Source organism: Pongo abelii, chromosome 1 (genome assembly GCF_028885655.2).
Source record: "Pongo abelii isolate AG06213 chromosome 1, NHGRI_mPonAbe1-v2.0_pri, whole genome shotgun sequence".
NCBI lineage: Eukaryota > Metazoa > Chordata > Mammalia > Primates > Hominidae > Pongo > Pongo abelii.
In genome coordinates this window covers 168,517,606-168,535,464 of record NC_071985.2, presented here as the reverse complement: position 1 = coordinate 168,535,464, position 17,859 = coordinate 168,517,606, and the positions used below count along the sequence as shown (strand labels likewise).

Sequence of the window (17,859 nt, the reverse complement as noted above, 5' to 3'; positions counted from 1 at the left end):
GAAAAACGTGTGCTGTTCTAAAAACAAAGCTTGGTAATTCAGTGGCACTGGCAGCAAAGGCCTGTTTGTGTTGTGACCTCCAATCGGAAGCCTCTCAGCATTTCTTCCATACCCACTTCTGATCTGATACCAAGTTTTGCTTTCAGAAGAAACGATTTTTTTTAACCTTTTGCACTTATCTCAGCATTGTAGCAGTGATTAAAAACAAGCAAACAAGTAAAGAATATTCCCTACCCTATTAGCTATCATTACATTGGTTTGTGTGTGGACTTGATGATCAGTTTCCACAGGGATTTGCTTTTTAATCATTACCTTAAAAATTCATCCATGAACAATTCCACATTTCATCACTGCCCTTGGAACCGACACTGTGGGTGTGATTTTTATATGCTATGTGATAAATGAGGCAGACTTCTCTGGAAATATTGAGAAAAAACGAGGTTTCTGAGTGATTTGCATGGCAAATCACCTTCCCTAGGAAATTTAAACAAAGACCAAGAAAGGAAGTAAACCCCAACTGGTGTGTGAGTTGGGGGGTGCCGGAGGGGGGGCGGGGTCTTTATATCTCTTTCTTTCTAAACTGGGACTCCACTGAAAAGTTGATGTACACTGTGAATCGAGGCTGAATGAAATCCAATTGGAACTCACTTGAACACTGTTTTGATGTAAGATTCAAAGCTTCTGCAAATTTATTTTATCTTCTACATTTGCTGATCTCCTGCTTGTAAATCCTGTTGAAGGAGAATAAAAATGACTGCAGCCTGATGGGAATTAAATGTCTGAAGTTCAAAGCAGTTTGCACATCAGAGCAAACGTCAATCAAATGAACATCTTGCAAGCCAGGCAGGGAGTGAATTTCTCCATGGGGAAGAGATCAAAGTGGGAGTCACAGTTCTGTTTTCTCCCTCGGGATGCAGTTTCGATCAGTTGTTCATGAAAGTAAATCCAAAAGGAAGTGTTTTTTTTTTTTTTTAAACTTATAGGGGTTGGAGAGATGGAGTTATTTCTCTTGAAACTGAATTTCAGACACTGGTTTTATCTTATGAAAATGAGTATAGAATGCAGTTATAGAGTCGGGGTCTAAAGGAGATTTAGATCAGAGTTTTCTATTGTCATTACTAACTTTGTAAAAGCACAGGCATGAGGAATGAAGCAAACCAAACCTCTTAAGTTGAATTGCCCATTCATTTTGTATGAAAATCTATGATTTTACCACTTCTTGGCCTTTCCATAAACCCGTAATTATATAAATGTGACTGGCAGCTAATGTACTTCTTAATGAAAAATCTTTTAGGTAACCCCTAAGAATAAGTGACATGTTTTTATAAAGTGTCCTAAGTATGAGCTTTATATTTCTCACACTCTCCAAATCAGGGTGAATAGCATGTTTCTTTTTATAAGTCACTTTTCTCAAAGGCATATGGGCATAAAATGCATTCCTGTCTTTGGCAAGGTGACTCTTCCTCTGGGGACCAGAGGTAGCTAAAGTAACAAGGATGGCTGAGCATGTTTTACCCCTGTGTGTGGAGTCCAGAGTCCAGAAAAAGTGGCAGGCGTTGGAGTGTTAGTGAAGGGTAGAAAGATAAGCACTCTTCACTTTTGCTTCCAGTAGTTACTCCTGCTAGCCTAGCTGGTCCACCAGCCCTGTATATCTTAAGCCCCTATTGACACCTCCTTCTTTATCTGACCGGCACATCAGTGGTAGTGAGAAAAGCAGCAGAGTGAGGTTGATTTCTAGGCTTTTCATGCTAACTTGACTGGCAAGTGAATGCTGCACAGCTGAAATTCAGCACATGTGAGAGAACTCATGGCAGTTGAGACTCTTATGAAATACAGTAGATGTTCAATGAATATTATGAAATAAAATGCCGGGAGCTTTCTGGTGACTTAACTGTCTGCCCTTTCTCGTTACTCAGTCAACCAGTAAGAATTTATGGAAGGCCCCACCTTCCAGCAACTGTGCTAGACGTGAGAGAGAAATATAAATCCTCCAGTAACCTACAGTCCCATTGGGGGAAGCTAAAATTTCTCAAGTGCATAAAAGGTTTTAGAGAGAATTGAGAATTCAAGAGCTACATGGGTAGGGTTTAGTCAAATAGGGGTTCCATGATAATCATCTTTTGGCATTTCACCCCCATGTAACACACATTTATTTGGTATAGGGGGAAGGCAAAATGAATACGATAATTTGTTCATTATTTATAATAAATCTTATTTTTAAATTTTATTGATGCAATGGTATGAATGTTTGCCTTCTCCGTCCCAAATTTACATGTTGGAAACTAATCACCAATGTGATCATCACCAATGTGATCACCAATGTGATCATATTAGGAGGAATATGATTAATATTATATATTAATATCATTAATATATAATATTATATAGTAATATCATTGCCTTTGGGAAATTAGATCATGAAAGCAGAGCCTCCATGAATGGTATTAGTACCCTTACAAAAGAGGTCTCAGAGAGCTGCCTTACCCCTGTCACTGAGGACACAGCGAAAAGGCCACATCTATGAACCAGAAAGTGGCCCCTCACCAGACACTAAATCTGCCAGTACCTTAATCATGGACTTCCCAGCCTCCAGACTTGTGAGAAATGAATTTCTGTTGTTCATGAATCACCTAGTTTATAGTCCAAATGGACTAAGACAATTGATTAGTGTTTTGCTGGTATAAGCAGAATCTTAAAAAAAAATCAGTATCTAATAGATAGGACTGTGATATTATGTTGCTTGATTACAAAATAAGAAAAATAGGAAGAAGACACAGGCATATAGTTAAGAAGCAGAATGGCATTAGTCAGCTTGGAGGAGGAAGGACTCGTCATGGGCCAGTACTAGGGAGAAATTTGAAAGAGGCAGAAGAGTTGAGCTGGACTTTGAAGAAAGGGTGGAGTGGACACTGGAGAGCATCACAATTGGGGTCGAACAGAAGAGCACATAGGGAGGGGCCAGTTTGGTTAGAAGTGTAGGATAGGAGACGGTGGGAAGAGAAGGTCGGGTAGATTATTGTTGACAAGTACCACATTGTGAAACTATTTTATGATGGAGAAATGTTTATCAAGCACCTACTTTTGTTATTGAGTCACTGTCATTTTTATTGTTATAAAAATGTTTTCTTTAATGCTCTTAGAGATTATCTTTTCAGCAAAGGAAGTAAAACAACCTATAATAATAGTTCCCTGATGTCCCTGGTCCCATGAGCCAGCCTGCATTTCACAAAGGTCCAGAAAAATCTATGTATCCTCAGCATTGGACTTCAGCTCTCTCAAGGGGCGATGCTGAAAGTGACATGCTGTCTGTGGAAACTTCATCCAGATAGACAAAGGCTCTCTCCAGGTTTACACATTTCCTGGGAAGATATGTCAGTAACCCTCTTGAGTTGCAGGTTCTTCTTTATGTATCACTTATGCAGAATCGTATGTGGTTTGTCTCTGGAAAGGAGTTGAGTGATGGGTTCAAGTCTCTCTTAGGTCCCTGACTTGCTATGTGATCTTTGGTATCATTTTTCTCAACTGTGAAATGGGTAGGAGAAAGGGTTCATAACTTGGACAGCAAAGTTCAGATGTCAGCTGCAGATGTACCTCAGAACTACCCTATTCTCTTGATCTAAATCCAATCAGAAGATCCTGTGTCTTCTGTCTCTTTGAGACCTACAGGGAAGTACCTGTGCTCATGCAGAAAGCCATTACTTTGCTTTATTTCTAAAAGAATCTGCATAGCGGAATTGGAGGGTAGTTCTCATTCCTCCAGAGCCTATGAAAATCAGATTCCTTGGCCTTACCCCAGACTCACTAAATCAGACTCTCTTAACGGTAGATCCCAGGGATCTGCATTCCAACATGCATCCCAGGTGGTTCTGAAGTAGCTAGACTTTTAGTATTGGAACCATTCAACTGAGTCATGGTCCTCACTTGCTAAGATTCCTTGGAGCCTTCCGGGGAGCCCAGAACAGGACTAGGCACCCTGAATGGTGTGGATGGTCATAAAAGACCAGTTAATATGAGCACCTACTTATGACCAGAACAATGCTAAGCAATGTATGCAGTGGTGAACAAAATCAACAAGACATGGTGCTTCCCTTCATGGCACTCTTGTCTATTTATGGAATCTGATCTATAAAAAACATGAATAGAATGGTAAATTTAAAATTATGGCACATGCCTTGACAGAATATGGAGGCAGTTGACATAGACTTGGGAAGTCATCACAATCAGGATAGGCCTTTCTGAAGAAGGGAAACATGAACAGAGACTTGAAGGATTACTAGACAAGTAATCAGGAGAACCTTCTAGCCTTCCATTGTCCAATATGGTAGCCACTCTTCAGTGACTATTTACAAACTAAGATGAAATAAAATAGAAAATTTAGTGTCTCTATTATGCTAGCCACATTTCAAATGCTCAGTAGCCACATGTGTCTAACATGTTGGACAGTGCAAAAATAATACATTTTCATCATCCCAGAGACTTCTCTTGGATTGCCCTGGTCTAGACTAGCAGTGGTGAAACAGGTCTGGAATACCACCTGTTTTTGAAAATTAAGTTTTATTGGAACACAGCCATACTCAATCTTTTATGTATTTTCAGTAGCTGCTTTCACACTACAATGGCAGAGCAGTTGCAACAGTCTTTTTGGCCCACAAAGCCTAAAGTATTATCTACCCTTTTATAAAAACGTCAGGGAGGGAATAGACTTAGTGTGGCTAGCTATAGCATAGAGAGAAGTGAGGTTATAGTGATAGTGCCTTGCCAGCATGGACACAGCGGCAGCTGCTGTATTAATCTCTTCTTTTCCCTCCATCTGTGGCTTCTGAGGCAGCAGTCTTCTCGTCTAGACAAACTGGAGCAGGTCCAAGGAAGGGCAGCCACGTTGGTGAAGCAACTGTGTCCTTTGAGGCACAGTTGACATTGTTGGTGTAACTCTGCACTAGGTTAGAGCCTGGACTAACAGTAAAATCCAGCTATCTCCTTCTTTGAGATGATATGAAATAAAGCAAGACTGTTTTTAGCTTTTGCTGTTGAAACCAACATACCATGTGAAAACCTAGTCCCCTTGCTTGTACAATCAGTTGCATGTGTTCTTATGTGTTCTTATGTGTTAGGAGATGTGATCAACAGATAATTAAAGTTCATGCCAGTGGTCAAATGGATATTGCTTTTTAGGAATGTTTCTCCTAGCTTTATAGCTTCTCTATTTGGGTTCATAGAGTTGCATTAGTGGTTCCTGAAGTTGACATTTTAACACAAATTTTTAAAAACCTTATTTCAAGTTGCATTTATGTGAGGATCTCTTAGAAACTTTAAGAGTCCTCTCAGGGTCTGAAATCCTAAATAGTTTACTTAGAAGTTCAAGATCCTTCGCTTTTGTTACTCCTGGATGAAATTCACTTAAAAATACTCTTTATGACTATATGTAAATAAGCTGGTATGTTTTCCTATTATATTCTTTCAGATTGTTGGTTGCTATAGCAATGGATCATTGATTCCACTAATATTTATTGATAAGCTACTAGCTAGAATAATAGCAATGTTCTAGCTCTAGTACTAGCATTACACTACCACTGGAAATCAAAAGACTTTTGCCTTATTTGCATGACAGCCTGGCAGGTACAAGCTATGCGTCATGTACTATGAGAGGAACTTCCATACATTATTTTTAATTTTTTTATGGCTTTGGAAAATAAGTTTTATTTTTCAGATAAGAAAACTGAGACCCAGAAAAATTGAATAATCTTTCTAATAGTGACAGAGCAGGATTGCACATCTAGACCATTCCTACTCCACACCCATTCAACCTTCACTACTGTCTATTTTTGTACTTGGTCATTGGTTTTCAAATAGGATAATTTAAAGAATTCTGTTTTACATGTAACATCAGAGCTCCCATCTGATTTTTTTTTTGTAGCTTTATTTTGAATTTGGTCATCTATTTTCTGTATGATTTTATCAGTAGTACTGACTTGAGTTTATTCGAGAAAAGTCGATTTGAAGAATGGTTGTTTTTATCTTCGAATTGAATTTGACTTCTAAAATCTTCTAGATGCAGGTGTTCCCCCCACCACATACAGAGTTCTGAAATTTTTTTTTTTGAATATTTAAATCTAAATCACAGTTGTACTGTTTATGGGCTGACCTGTCTTGTACACGTTGTAAACCATTATTTTTGTTGGTTGGTTTTTCTGGACTGAATAAGTATTGCTAATTCTCTCCTATTGTTTCAGATTCGATGGGAACTTTAATACCAATGTGTCTAGAACAATTAGTTGTGATCGACTTTCTACTACTGTTAATAGCCGGGCCTTCAATCCAGGACGAGACTTAAATTCAGGTCAGTAATCCATTGACTTTATAAAGATTAACTGTATTCTACCACATTCAAGTTGAATAAATATATTGCTTCAATTTTTTTTTTAATTTTTGAAGAGAAGTATTATATACTTAAGACTGGATATTTCTTGCTAGAAAGTTAACCATCAAGAGAGGGAGAGGAAGAAAATAAAAATCAAGCTTACATCTTTTTTTTGAAACAGAGTCTCAGTCTGTCGCCCAGGCTGGAGTGCAGTGGTGCAATCTCAGCTCACTGTAAGCTCTGCCTCCCAGGTTCACGCCATTCTCCTGCCTCAGCCTCCCAAGTAGCTGGGACTACAGGTGCCCGCCACCACGCCCAGTTAATTTTTTGTATTTTTAGTAGAAATGGGTTTTCACTGTGTTAGCCAGGGTGGTCTCAATCTCCTGACCTCGTGATCTGCCGGCCTCGGCCTCCCAAAGTGCTGGGATTACAGGCGTGAGCCACCACACCCAGCCAATATCTTAAGCTTCTACTAGATAGCTATATATGGTACATGCCAAATACCTTTCTATGCTCTTCAATCTATTAACTCATTTATCATGAATTTTACGTCTGTTATTTTAAAGGTTATTTTAGAGACCCCAGTTATCTTTGCAATAGGAGATATTGGATTTTCTTTGCATTCCCTAGTTACAATTTTTAATCTGTTTTGGAATTTTTCTGGAAGAATGCTGTGAGATCTTTTCTATTAATGAACTTAGGGCCATAATACTATATACCAAGGTTGAACTTTCTTCCTGTTCTCATTGGAACTCAGCTGAAGGCGGTGTTAATAACTATGGGGTACTCATTTATATAACTACTGGTTAGCTCCAAAGTGACCTGATATCTCCACTTTTTTGCCCTAGAGTTTCACTCCATATTCCTCTTTCTTTTTGTCTTATGTACTCTTGTTGATTGATACATCTCAGAACCTAGAGGCTTCACCGTTTAAGAGCTGGAAGGAACTTGAGAAATAATAGCATCTCCAATCCTCAGATTTTACCAAGAAAAAAATCTAAAGCACAGGAACCTCCTAAGACTTTCCTTATTGCTGGAAAGACAAAGCATCCTTAAACATGAAGAACCATACTTCCCAAATTCCAGGTCTCATGTAGACACATAAAGCCGAAGAGAAAGGCAGAGGACCAGAATATTTACTTTTAGGGCCCCAGTAGGTCTCAGTTTGGGGCAGAAATTGTAATCTTTGGGAATTGTATACACAAATCATGTAATCTATTAGGTCTGAAAAGAACAAGCTGTAAGTTGCATGTTTCTTAGGCATAATAAAACTATAGCTGCTAGATAAATGATCCAACCTAAATCTGCTAGGCATATCGTTTTTCATTGGTCAGATCATCTGGAACCATCTGCAGCAAGTGAGGTTTACTACTAGAAAGGAAGCCAAATGAGAATGGTTTTCATTACAAAAATAACAGAAGAGGGTGGGACAAGGGCATGGAATGGGCAGGTAAATTAACGGGGAGGATTCCACAACTGGCACAGGGTACAAAGCTGGAACTCGAGTCTCCAGGTTCCCAAATTCAGTTTTTTCTCTAAAACATTCCCAGGTACACGAGAGATGTTGCTTGGTCTGAAGACTTGAGGTTGAAATAGCAATCTTTGAATAGGATCAGATGTAAGTGTTCCAAAAATACATACTGTAATCCAACATTGTATGTAGTTAAATTTTTTACAAGTCATGGTAACTCATGGGTTTTTTTTTTTTTTTCTTTGAGATAGAGTCTTGCTATGTCACCCAGGCTGGAGTGCAGTGGTGCGATCATGGCTCACTGCAACCCCTGCCTCCCAGATTCAAGCAATTCTCCTGCCTCAGCCTCCCAAGTAGCTGGGATTATAGGTGCCCACCACCACACCCAGCTAATTTTTGTATTTTTTGTGGAGATGGGGTTTCACCATGTTGGACAGGCTGGTCTCAAACTCCTAACCTTGTGGTCCACCCACCTCAGCCTTCCGAAGTACTGGGATTACAGGCATGAGCCACCTCGCCCAGCCTTTCTTTCTTTTTCTTTCCTTTTTTTTTTTTTAAAGACAGAGTCTTGCTCTGTCACCCAGGCTGGAGTGCAGTGGTGCAATCTTGGCTCACTGCAACCTCTGCCTTCTGGGTTCAAGCAATTCTCCTGCCTCAGTCTCCCAAGTAGCTGGGATTACAGGCACCCACCACCAACTGGCTAATTTTTGCATTTTTAGTAGAGATAGGGTTTCACCATGTTGGCCAGGCTGGTCTCGAACTCCTAAACTCAGGTGGTCCACCTGCTTCAGCCTCCTAAAGTGCTGGGATTACAGGCATGAGCCACCGCGCCTAGCGAGATTTAAGAATTAGTGTGCATTTATACAATAATTAAGTTTTAAATACTAGTGTGTATTTATATAAGATCTAGATGGATCACACATAAATGTTATTAGTTATTTTTTAATGATGAAACAGTGGGATATTTTTACTTCCTTATTAATTTTCTTAATCTTAAATTAAGCATTTGCTGTTTTTATAATCAGGGAAAAAATAAAACAAGAAGGAATTACGGACTACTTTCAAATGCATTTTTACTCCTTTCCAGTAGATAGTACCGTCCTTAACATATTTCCGATAATAGATCCTAAGTCTGGTGTTGAGATTCTAGAAGCTCCATTAACCTCCTGGCTGTGTGACTGGGACAGTAGGAAAGGGCAGGCTTGGGCAGACTGAGGGTTCGGTGTGCTCACTTGGGGTCCAGAATGATGGTCCCCTGCCAAGACCATCCAGATCAGTGGGTCAGATCTTGGAGGATCTGGAGGCTGTGGCAGCCAGGGTCTCATCCTCATTGCCTTATTTTATGTCTATTTATTGTATTGTTTCTGATAATGAGCACATTGTTGAGATCTAGCTTCACTGTTAGAAGTAGTGTTACTTTTTCTTAGTGAATACTCAGGCCGTTCTTCCAGGTTATGGACTTTAGCTTTTGCTCTGAATGAGTTAGAAGGCCATTGGGAGAGTTTACACAGGGGAATCTGGGGAATGGCCTCTCTAGTATATGGCCATAACCTGGAAGAATGGTATCCTACCTATTAAGTGTAAGGAATAAGTACAACTAGAAGTCATTTGACAAATATATATTAAATGCCTTCTGCATAGTAAGTACTCTTTTGTTCTAGGTCAGGAGCTGTAAAACACACACACGCACGCACGCACACACACACACACACACACACACACAGCTTCTAATCTGGAGGCCAGGGGCCAGGAGACATAGAAACAAGTGATATGTTAGAAGATGATGAATGCTATCAAGGAAAAGTAAAGCAGAGATGAGACATAGGGAATACGGTTGGCTGTTGGGGGGAGGAGCAGACAACTTACTATTTCATCTAAGGGTTTGTGGGTGAGATCTGAGTAAGTGGGATTGTAGACTATGAGTTTATCTGGGGGCAGCATATCTGGGGCAAAGACCTTGAATTGAGTGACTGTTTGGTGTGCTCGGAAACTGCAAGAAGGCCACTGTAACTGTGGTGGTGTGAAAGAGCTGGGAGTAGATTAGGCCAGAGAGGCAGTCGGGGGCCAGGTCACCAAGAGCCTTATTTTACTGGCCATTATAAGGACTTTAGCTTTTGCTCTGAATGAGATAGAAAGCCATCATGTGGTGGGGGAGTTAAATAGAGAAGTGACATGATTTGACTTAGGTTAAAAGGTTTACTGAGCCAAGACTAGACTGGACAAGGCAAAGGTAGAAGTAGGTTAAAAGGTTTACTGAGCCAAGACTAGACTGGACAAGGCAAAGGTAGAAGTAGGTTAAAAGGTTTACTGAGCCAAGACTAGACTGGACAAGGCAAAGGTAGAAGTAGGGGAAGACAACTTAGAAAGTTACTCCAAAATCCAGGCAGCAGATGATGATAGAATTAATAGTGCAGTGACAGTGGAGGTGGTGAGAAGCAGTTGAATTCTGAATATGTTTTGAAGGTAGAATCAGTAGGATTTGCTGGTCCATTGGATGGTGGGCAGGGTGGGGGACCGGGTATGTGAAAGTAAGAGAGGAGTCCAGAAAGACTTTTAAGATCCTTGGCCTTACAAGAAGAAGGACAGAGTTGTCATTTATTGTGATGGGGAATGCTGGGAGAAGAGCAGGTTTGTGTGAGAGGCAGGTTATTAAAAGTTACATTTGAGATGCTCGTTGGATATCTAAGAAGGGCCTCATAAGCTGTTGGATATACAAGTCTGCAGTCTAGGGAATAGCCAAGGCTAGAGATTCATTGTGTATAGGTAGTACTAAAATCATGAGGCTCATTTAGATCACGTAGCAAGTGACTGTGGGTAGAAAAGATAAGGGCTCCAGGGACTGAGTCTTGGGGTGCTTTACTGCTGAGGTGACACTGAGATGAAGAGGAAGCTGGAAAGGGAGCTGAGAAGGGCAGTCAGTTGGGTAGAAAGAGGACCAAGAGGGCTGTCTCCCTGAAGCCAAGTGAAGAAAGTGTTGCAAGAAAGAGGGAGTGATCAACTTTGTCACCTAGTCCCTGTATGCTGAGGGTCTACAAAACCGGCCATATGATTTAGCAATGTAGAGGCTATGGGTGAGCTTGTCAAGGGTTGTTTGGTAGAATAGTAGCATAGGCTGATCCTAGAGGGTTCAAGCTCTGGAGAACAGAGGAGAGGAGTCAGAGGAAATAAGGACTTGAACTCCTGAGATTTGCTCAAAGGAAGGTTGGAAGGCCAGATGAGATCAAGAAGATATTTTTTAATTGAGAGAAATACTCAGTTTATGTGCCAAAGGGAATAATCCAGTAGAGATTGACACAAGAGCAAGGGGAGAAGATTGCTAGAGCTTTTTCCTTGATCAGGTAAGAGATACTGCATCACCAGTAGAGGACCTAGAAGCACAAAGAGTTCATTCATAGCAAGAAGAGGAAAGGAAGGGTACATGGATGGAGATGCTCATATGATGATGGGTATGAACTTGGGGGCACTCCCTTCTTAGTGATTCTGTTTTTTCAGAGAATTAGAAAGCAAGATCATCAGCTGAGAGTGAGGACCAGGGAATCAGCATTAAAGACCTGTTAGTGGTACTAAGATTACCTCCTGTTACTGAGGTTTAGACTGAAACTCAGTGCACAAATAATCCCAACAAAATGCTGATGTATTTCAGTGTTTATTTATTAAGGAAGAGAGTTCAGATAGTTTGAAAATTCAGAGGGTAGGGAAGAAGAGTGTGGAGAGGGCAGAGGTAAGTAAAATATAAAGACCAGATCTTGAATTTTTATATTTCTATGAGCATGTCTCAAGTATAACCTACTACATAACAAGAGTTGTTCTCAGCACAGTTGACACAGCTAGATTTACAAGCAGATTTTGGCAATATTCAGATATTTAAGAACCGACTTGCTTGCATTTGAAGTTTTGCAACATTCTACTAGGCAGTGGCTACATCCCAAAGTCCACATACTTGAGCAGTTATTTGTAATATGAGAGGAGTGGGATATGGTGAAAGGTGACCTCAGAGTTCCCCCTTTTCCTCCTGTACGGCTCATACCCCTTTTCAGAGCAGAATTAATGTACTTTGTAGGTTATCACATGTCTGATATTTACATCTGTAAGATGTCCAGCCTTAGGCTCTTTCAGACTGTGTATAATTCATCAATGGGCCCCTAATTGATAACACAGTTTCAGATTGCCTCTCAGACTAGCTGGAAGCAGACTCACATAAATTATAAACCATTCTTAGCTTCATTTGTCCAAAACTGGGTCATGTGTCCATTCATCCAACACACATGTGTATTCTTTTTCTTAAAACCACCCCAGCCAGATCCCTACTTTCTAAATTGACTCCTTGTCCCTGAGTCTATTCAAATAACTAAAGTTTGACAGTACATGTGTTATATTATGGTTCTGGTAATGTTTTGCTCAGGTTCTTTCCTGCTTTTATCCCTACTTTCTCACTCTCTCTCTTTTTTTTCTTTTAAATTCCTGCTGAGCTATTTTCTTGTGCATGGCCTGATCCCTAAAGAGAGTTTATTTGAAGAGTCCAAGAGAAGTTGCCTCTTGCTCTCTTGAGTTATGCAATTGAGGTGAGAGTGAAGTAGGAGTTAGTCTTTCTCACTGAAAGAAAAAGCGTCTGGACTTTCTTTATTGCGTTTGATTTTAAAGAGCATTTGAAGTTGCAAACTTCGATCTTGGTAACATTGCAGTCTTCATTGAGAAACGGGATTCACGGGGTGTAAGGGGCATTTATAAGTCATGTTACAGAGGTAAATGCTATAGGATAGGATGTACAGGTGGGCCTTAGAGGCTGTCGATTGTTGTGGCTTCATCATTTCCTTCTATGAATGATAATGAGTAGCTATGTACTATTACTATAGGTTTTTCTCTTTAAAATACCATGAAAATTACCTTTTAAATATGCGTTAGAAAAGTTATCCTGGTAACAATTCAATGAAAAAGCCATGTTCTACCTGAAATAAAGAAGGAAAATCAACCAAGCTAGAAATTTCTCATTCCTTTTTATGCCCAATTGCTTCAGCTTCATGATTGCATTAGTGTCATAAAATATGTAATTATTTATATAACATTTAAAAGCTGTTTAGTCACTCAGAAATGTAGATTCTTGAGCTTATATGATTCAGTTTATATTTGTATGTATGTGTGTATACTTATGTATATACACACACAGAATTAAGGAACTAAACAAACAAGGTCCCTTTCTTTACCTGATTCGCCCTTCAAACTCTATTCCTATACTGCAAGCTTATATCAAAGTTTGGTCTTTCTTATAGTTTCTCATAACGACCCTATTACACTGACTTCAGAAGATTTTGTTAGCCATATACTGGCATATAGACATATATACACAACATATGTATATAAATACAAATATATATACACACTCATACTACATATCATACTACATATCATACTACATATATACACATACTACATATATACACTATATATATACACACTCATACTACATATCATACTACATATCATAATGGATATAGCCTTTTTTTAACTTAGCAAATGTATCCTGAACTTTTTATTTTCATAAAATAAGATTTTATGCAGTAAAATCAATAAAACAAATCTTAATTTGTTTGTTTAAGCTCCCACATTTAGACATATTGTATTAGTCCACTCTCATGCTGCTAATAATAAAGACATACCCGAGACTAGGTAATTTATAAAGGAAAGAGGTTTCATTGACTCAACAGTTCAGCATGGCTGGGGAGGCCTCAGGAAACTTATAGTCATGACTGAAGGGGAAGCAAACATGTCCTCCTTCACATGGCAGCAGCAAGGAGAAGTGCAGAGTGAAGCAGGGAGGAAAAGCCCCTTATAAAACGATCAGATCTCCTGAGAACTCACTATCACAAGAACAGCATGAAGGTAACCATCCCAGTGATTCAGTTACTTCCCGCTGGGTCCCTCCCATGACACATGGGGATTACAGAAACTACAGTGCAAGATGAGATTTAGGTGGGGACACAGCCAAACAATATCATTCTGCCTCAGCCCCTCTCAAGCCTAATGTCCTCACAATTCAAAACATAATCATGCCCTTCTAAGAGTCCCCCAAAGTCTTAACTCATTCCAGGATTAACTCAAAAGTTCAAGTCCACAGTCTCATCTGAGACAAGGCAAGTCCCTTCCATCTATGAGCCTGTAAAATCAAAAGCAAGTTAATTACTTCCTAGATACAATGGGGGTACAGGCATTGGGCAAATAGACCTGTTACAAATGGGAGAAATTGGCTGAAACAAAGGGGCTATGGGCCCCATGCAAGTCCAAAATCCAACAGGGCAGTCATTAAACTTTAAAGTTCCAAAATGATCTCCTTTGACTAGATGTCCCACATCCAGGGGTATGCTGATACAAAAGATGAGCTCCCACGGCCTGGGGCAGCTCCGCCCATGTGGCTTTGCAGGGTAAGCCCACCTCCTGGCTCCTATCATGGGCTAGCCTTGAGTGTTTGCAGCTTTTCCAGGTGCACAGTGCAAGCTGTCAGTGGATCTACCATTCTGGAGTCTGGAGGATGGTGGTCCTCTTCTCAAAACTCTGCTAGGCAGTGCCCCAGTGGGGACTCTGTGTGGGGGCTCCAACCCCACATTTCCCTTCTACACTGCCCTAGCAGAGGTTCTCCATGAGTGCCCCGCCCCTACAGCAAACTTCTGCCTGGACATCCAGGTGTTTCCATACATCTTCTGAAATCTAGGCAGAGGCTCCCAAACCTTGGCTCTTGTCGCCTGCACACCCACAGGCCCAACACCACATGGAACCTGCCAAGGCTTGGGGCTTGCATCCTCTGAAGCCATGGCCCAAGCTGTACCTTGGCCCCTTTTAGCCATGGCTGGAGCTGGAGTGGCTGGGACACAGGGCATCACATCCTGAGGTAGCACAGACTAGTGGGGCCCTGGGCTTGGCCCAAGAAACCATTTATTCCTCCGAGGCCTCTGGGCCTATGATGGGAGAGGCTGCTCTGAAGGTCGGTGACATGCCCTGGAGACATTTTCCTCATTGTCTTGGCTGTTAACATTCGGCTTCTTGTTGCTTAGGCAAATTTCTGCAGCTGGCTTGAATTTCTCCCCAGGAAATGGGTTTTTCTTTCCTACCACATGGTCATGCTGCACATTTTCCAAAATTTATGCTCTGCTTCTCTTTTAAATATAAATTCCAGTTTTGGATAATCTCTTTGTTCATGCATATATGCATACAGTTTTAGAAACGGCAAGGTCAACTCTTGAATGCATTGTTGCTTAGAAATTTCTTCCTTGCCAGATACCCTAAATCATCTCACTCAAGTTGAAAGTTTCACAGATTGCCAGGGCAGAAGCAAAATGCTGCTGGTCTGTTTGCTAAAGCATAGCAAGAGTGGCCTTTGCTCCAGTTCCCAAAAAGTTCCTCATCCACATGTAAGACCACCTCAGCCTGGACCTCATTGCCCATATCACTATCAGCATTTTGGTCCAAGCCATTCAACAAGTCTCTAGGAAGTTCCAGACTTTCCCTCATCTTCCTGTTTTCTTCAGAGCTCTCCAAACTCTTCCAACCTCTGCTGGTTACCCAGTCCCAAAATCACTTCCATATTCTCAGGTATCTTTATAGCAGTGCCTCGCTACCTCATTGCCAATTTTCTGTATTAGTCCATCCTCATACTGCTATACAGATACTACATGAGACTGAGGAGTTTGTAAAGAAAAGAGGCTTAATTGACTCACAGTTCCACGTGGCTATGGAGGCCTCGGGAAACTTGTAATCACGTTGGAAGGCAAAGGGCAAGTAAGGCATGTCTTACATGGCAACAGCAGGGGATTGGGGTGGGGGAACTGCCAAACACTTTTAATGCATCAGATTTAGTGAGAACTCACTATTATGAGAATAGCATGGGGGAAACTGCCCCCATGATCCAATTACCTCATACCAGGTTTCTCCCTAACATGTGAGGATTACAATTCAAGATGAGGTTTGGGTGGGGACATAGAGCCAAAACATATCATGAACCATAAAAGCATAATTCAAATGAAAGTTATTATATTATCTTAATACAAAGTATCTCTATAATAGAAGTTTTTTTATAGGAATCCATATATCAATACCATTTTTGTATGCATTTACCTTTTCTATCATACTGTGAGATCACAGAAGCATTTATCTATCTTTATATCCTCATGGGCAACCATCTTGTTCAGTCTTCACTGTATAGGTGCTTGTATAATGTTTATTGAATTGAATTAATGTTGGTGGTTACTTATCCTCATTGTTGCTAAATTTTATAATGTGTATGTAAGGAAAATACCTAGGTCATTGAAGGATAAGTCTAGGTAGTAGTATATAGAACAATACTCAGATGTTTTCAGGGAAAATGAGTCACATGCATTTGTTTGGCTTTCTGCTTAGAATTAATTCTCTCCCTCTTTTCAAAAAACCTGGAAGCATCTGTTTACAGCATGTTTTACTGAATATTTTAAGCCCACTCTGGAGTCCCACTTCTCAAAAAAAAAGGATTCACTTCTAAATATTGCTACCCATTGACAGTGCACCTGGTCACCCAAGAGCTCTGATGGAGATGTGCCAGGAGATTAATGTTCTTTTCATGCCTGCTAGTACAGTGTCCACTCTGCAGCTGATGGATCGAGGAGTGATTTTTACTTTCAAGTCTAATTATTTAAGAAATACATTTCATAAGGCTGTAGCTTTCATAGATAGTGATTTCTCTGATGGATCAGGGCAAAGTAAATTAAAACCTTCTGGAAATGATTCACCATTCTAGATGCCATTAAGAACATTTGGGATTCATGGAAGGAGGTCAAAATATCAACATTAATAGGAGTTTGGAAGAAGTTGATTCTAACCTTCATGGATGACTTTGAGGGGCAAGATTTCAGTGGAGGAAGTCACTGCAAATGTGGTAGAAATACCAGAAAAACTAGAATTAGAAGTAGAGCCTGAAGATGTGCCTCAATTTGTATAATCTCATGATAAAACTTAGACAAATGAGGAGTTGCTTGTTATGGATGAGCAATGAAAATAGTTTCTTGAGATGGAATGTACTCCTAGTGAAGATGCTGTGAACATTGTTGAAATGACAACAAAGGACTTAGAATATTACATGAATTTAGCTGATGAAACAGCAGCAGGGTTTGAGAGGATTGGCTTCAATTTTTTAAAGGAGTTCTACTATAGGTAAAATGCTGTCATATAGTATCACATGCTACAGAGAAATCTTTTGTGAAAGGAAGTCAATTTGTGTAGCAAACTTTATTGTTGTCTTATTTTAAGAAATTCCCACAGCCACCCCAGCCTTCAGCTACCACCATCCTGATCAGTCGGCAGCCACCAACATCAAAGCAAGACCATCCACCAGCAAAAAGACTATAATTTGCTCAAGGCTCAAATGATCATTAGCATGTTTTAGCAATAAAATATTTTTAAATTAAGGTATGACAATATTTTTAAGACATCATGATATTGCACACTTTATAGACTATATGTAGTGTAAAAATAACTTTTATATGCACTGGGAAACCAAAAACTTCATGTGACTCACTTTATTGCCTTACTCACTTTTTTCCAGGGGTCTAGAACTGAGCCGCAGTATCTCCAAGGTATGGCTTGGAGTGTTTAAAAGGCAGGCTATCATTGCTGCCTGGAAGGATTTCAAGTGACTCCTCTACAATTTTACTTGACTATTTTGTAGTAGTTGACATGTAAACCTCTTTTTTGAAACTCTCTTATCGTTTGGTTTCTATAAAATTACTTTCTGCTATTTATCCTCTTATGTCTCTGTTTAATCCTTATCTTTCCTCTGGGGCTCATTTTTCTTTATTCTGTTGCTCAAAGTAGATGTCCCCACATATCCTCTCTTACCATCCTCCTCACCTCACTAATCATTATCTTCCTGAATGTTCTAAGTTTAGCCAGCTTCCCAGCTTCTGCCACATGCTGGTGAATTCACAATCTCTAGCTCCAGACCTGGTCTATTTCTGAGTTTATTTATCGAATAACCACCTTCAGGACACACATCTCACTGTGATTTTCCTGT

The 17,859-nt window shown here is 40.1% G+C and overlaps 1 protein-coding gene across 2 annotated transcripts in view; it reads left to right on the top strand.

The window, feature by feature from the left end:
• CACHD1 (cache domain containing 1) overlaps nt 1-17,859 on the top strand; it is a 223,768-nt gene that overhangs the window by 126,940 nt on the left and 78,969 nt on the right. For both annotated transcript variants that reach the window (XM_024233337.2, XM_054554386.1), the window contains exon 4: nt 6,231-6,337. In XM_024233337.2, the coding sequence (XP_024089105.1) occupies nt 6,231-6,337 (107 nt within the window). The remainder of the gene's footprint in view (nt 1-6,230; nt 6,338-17,859) is intronic.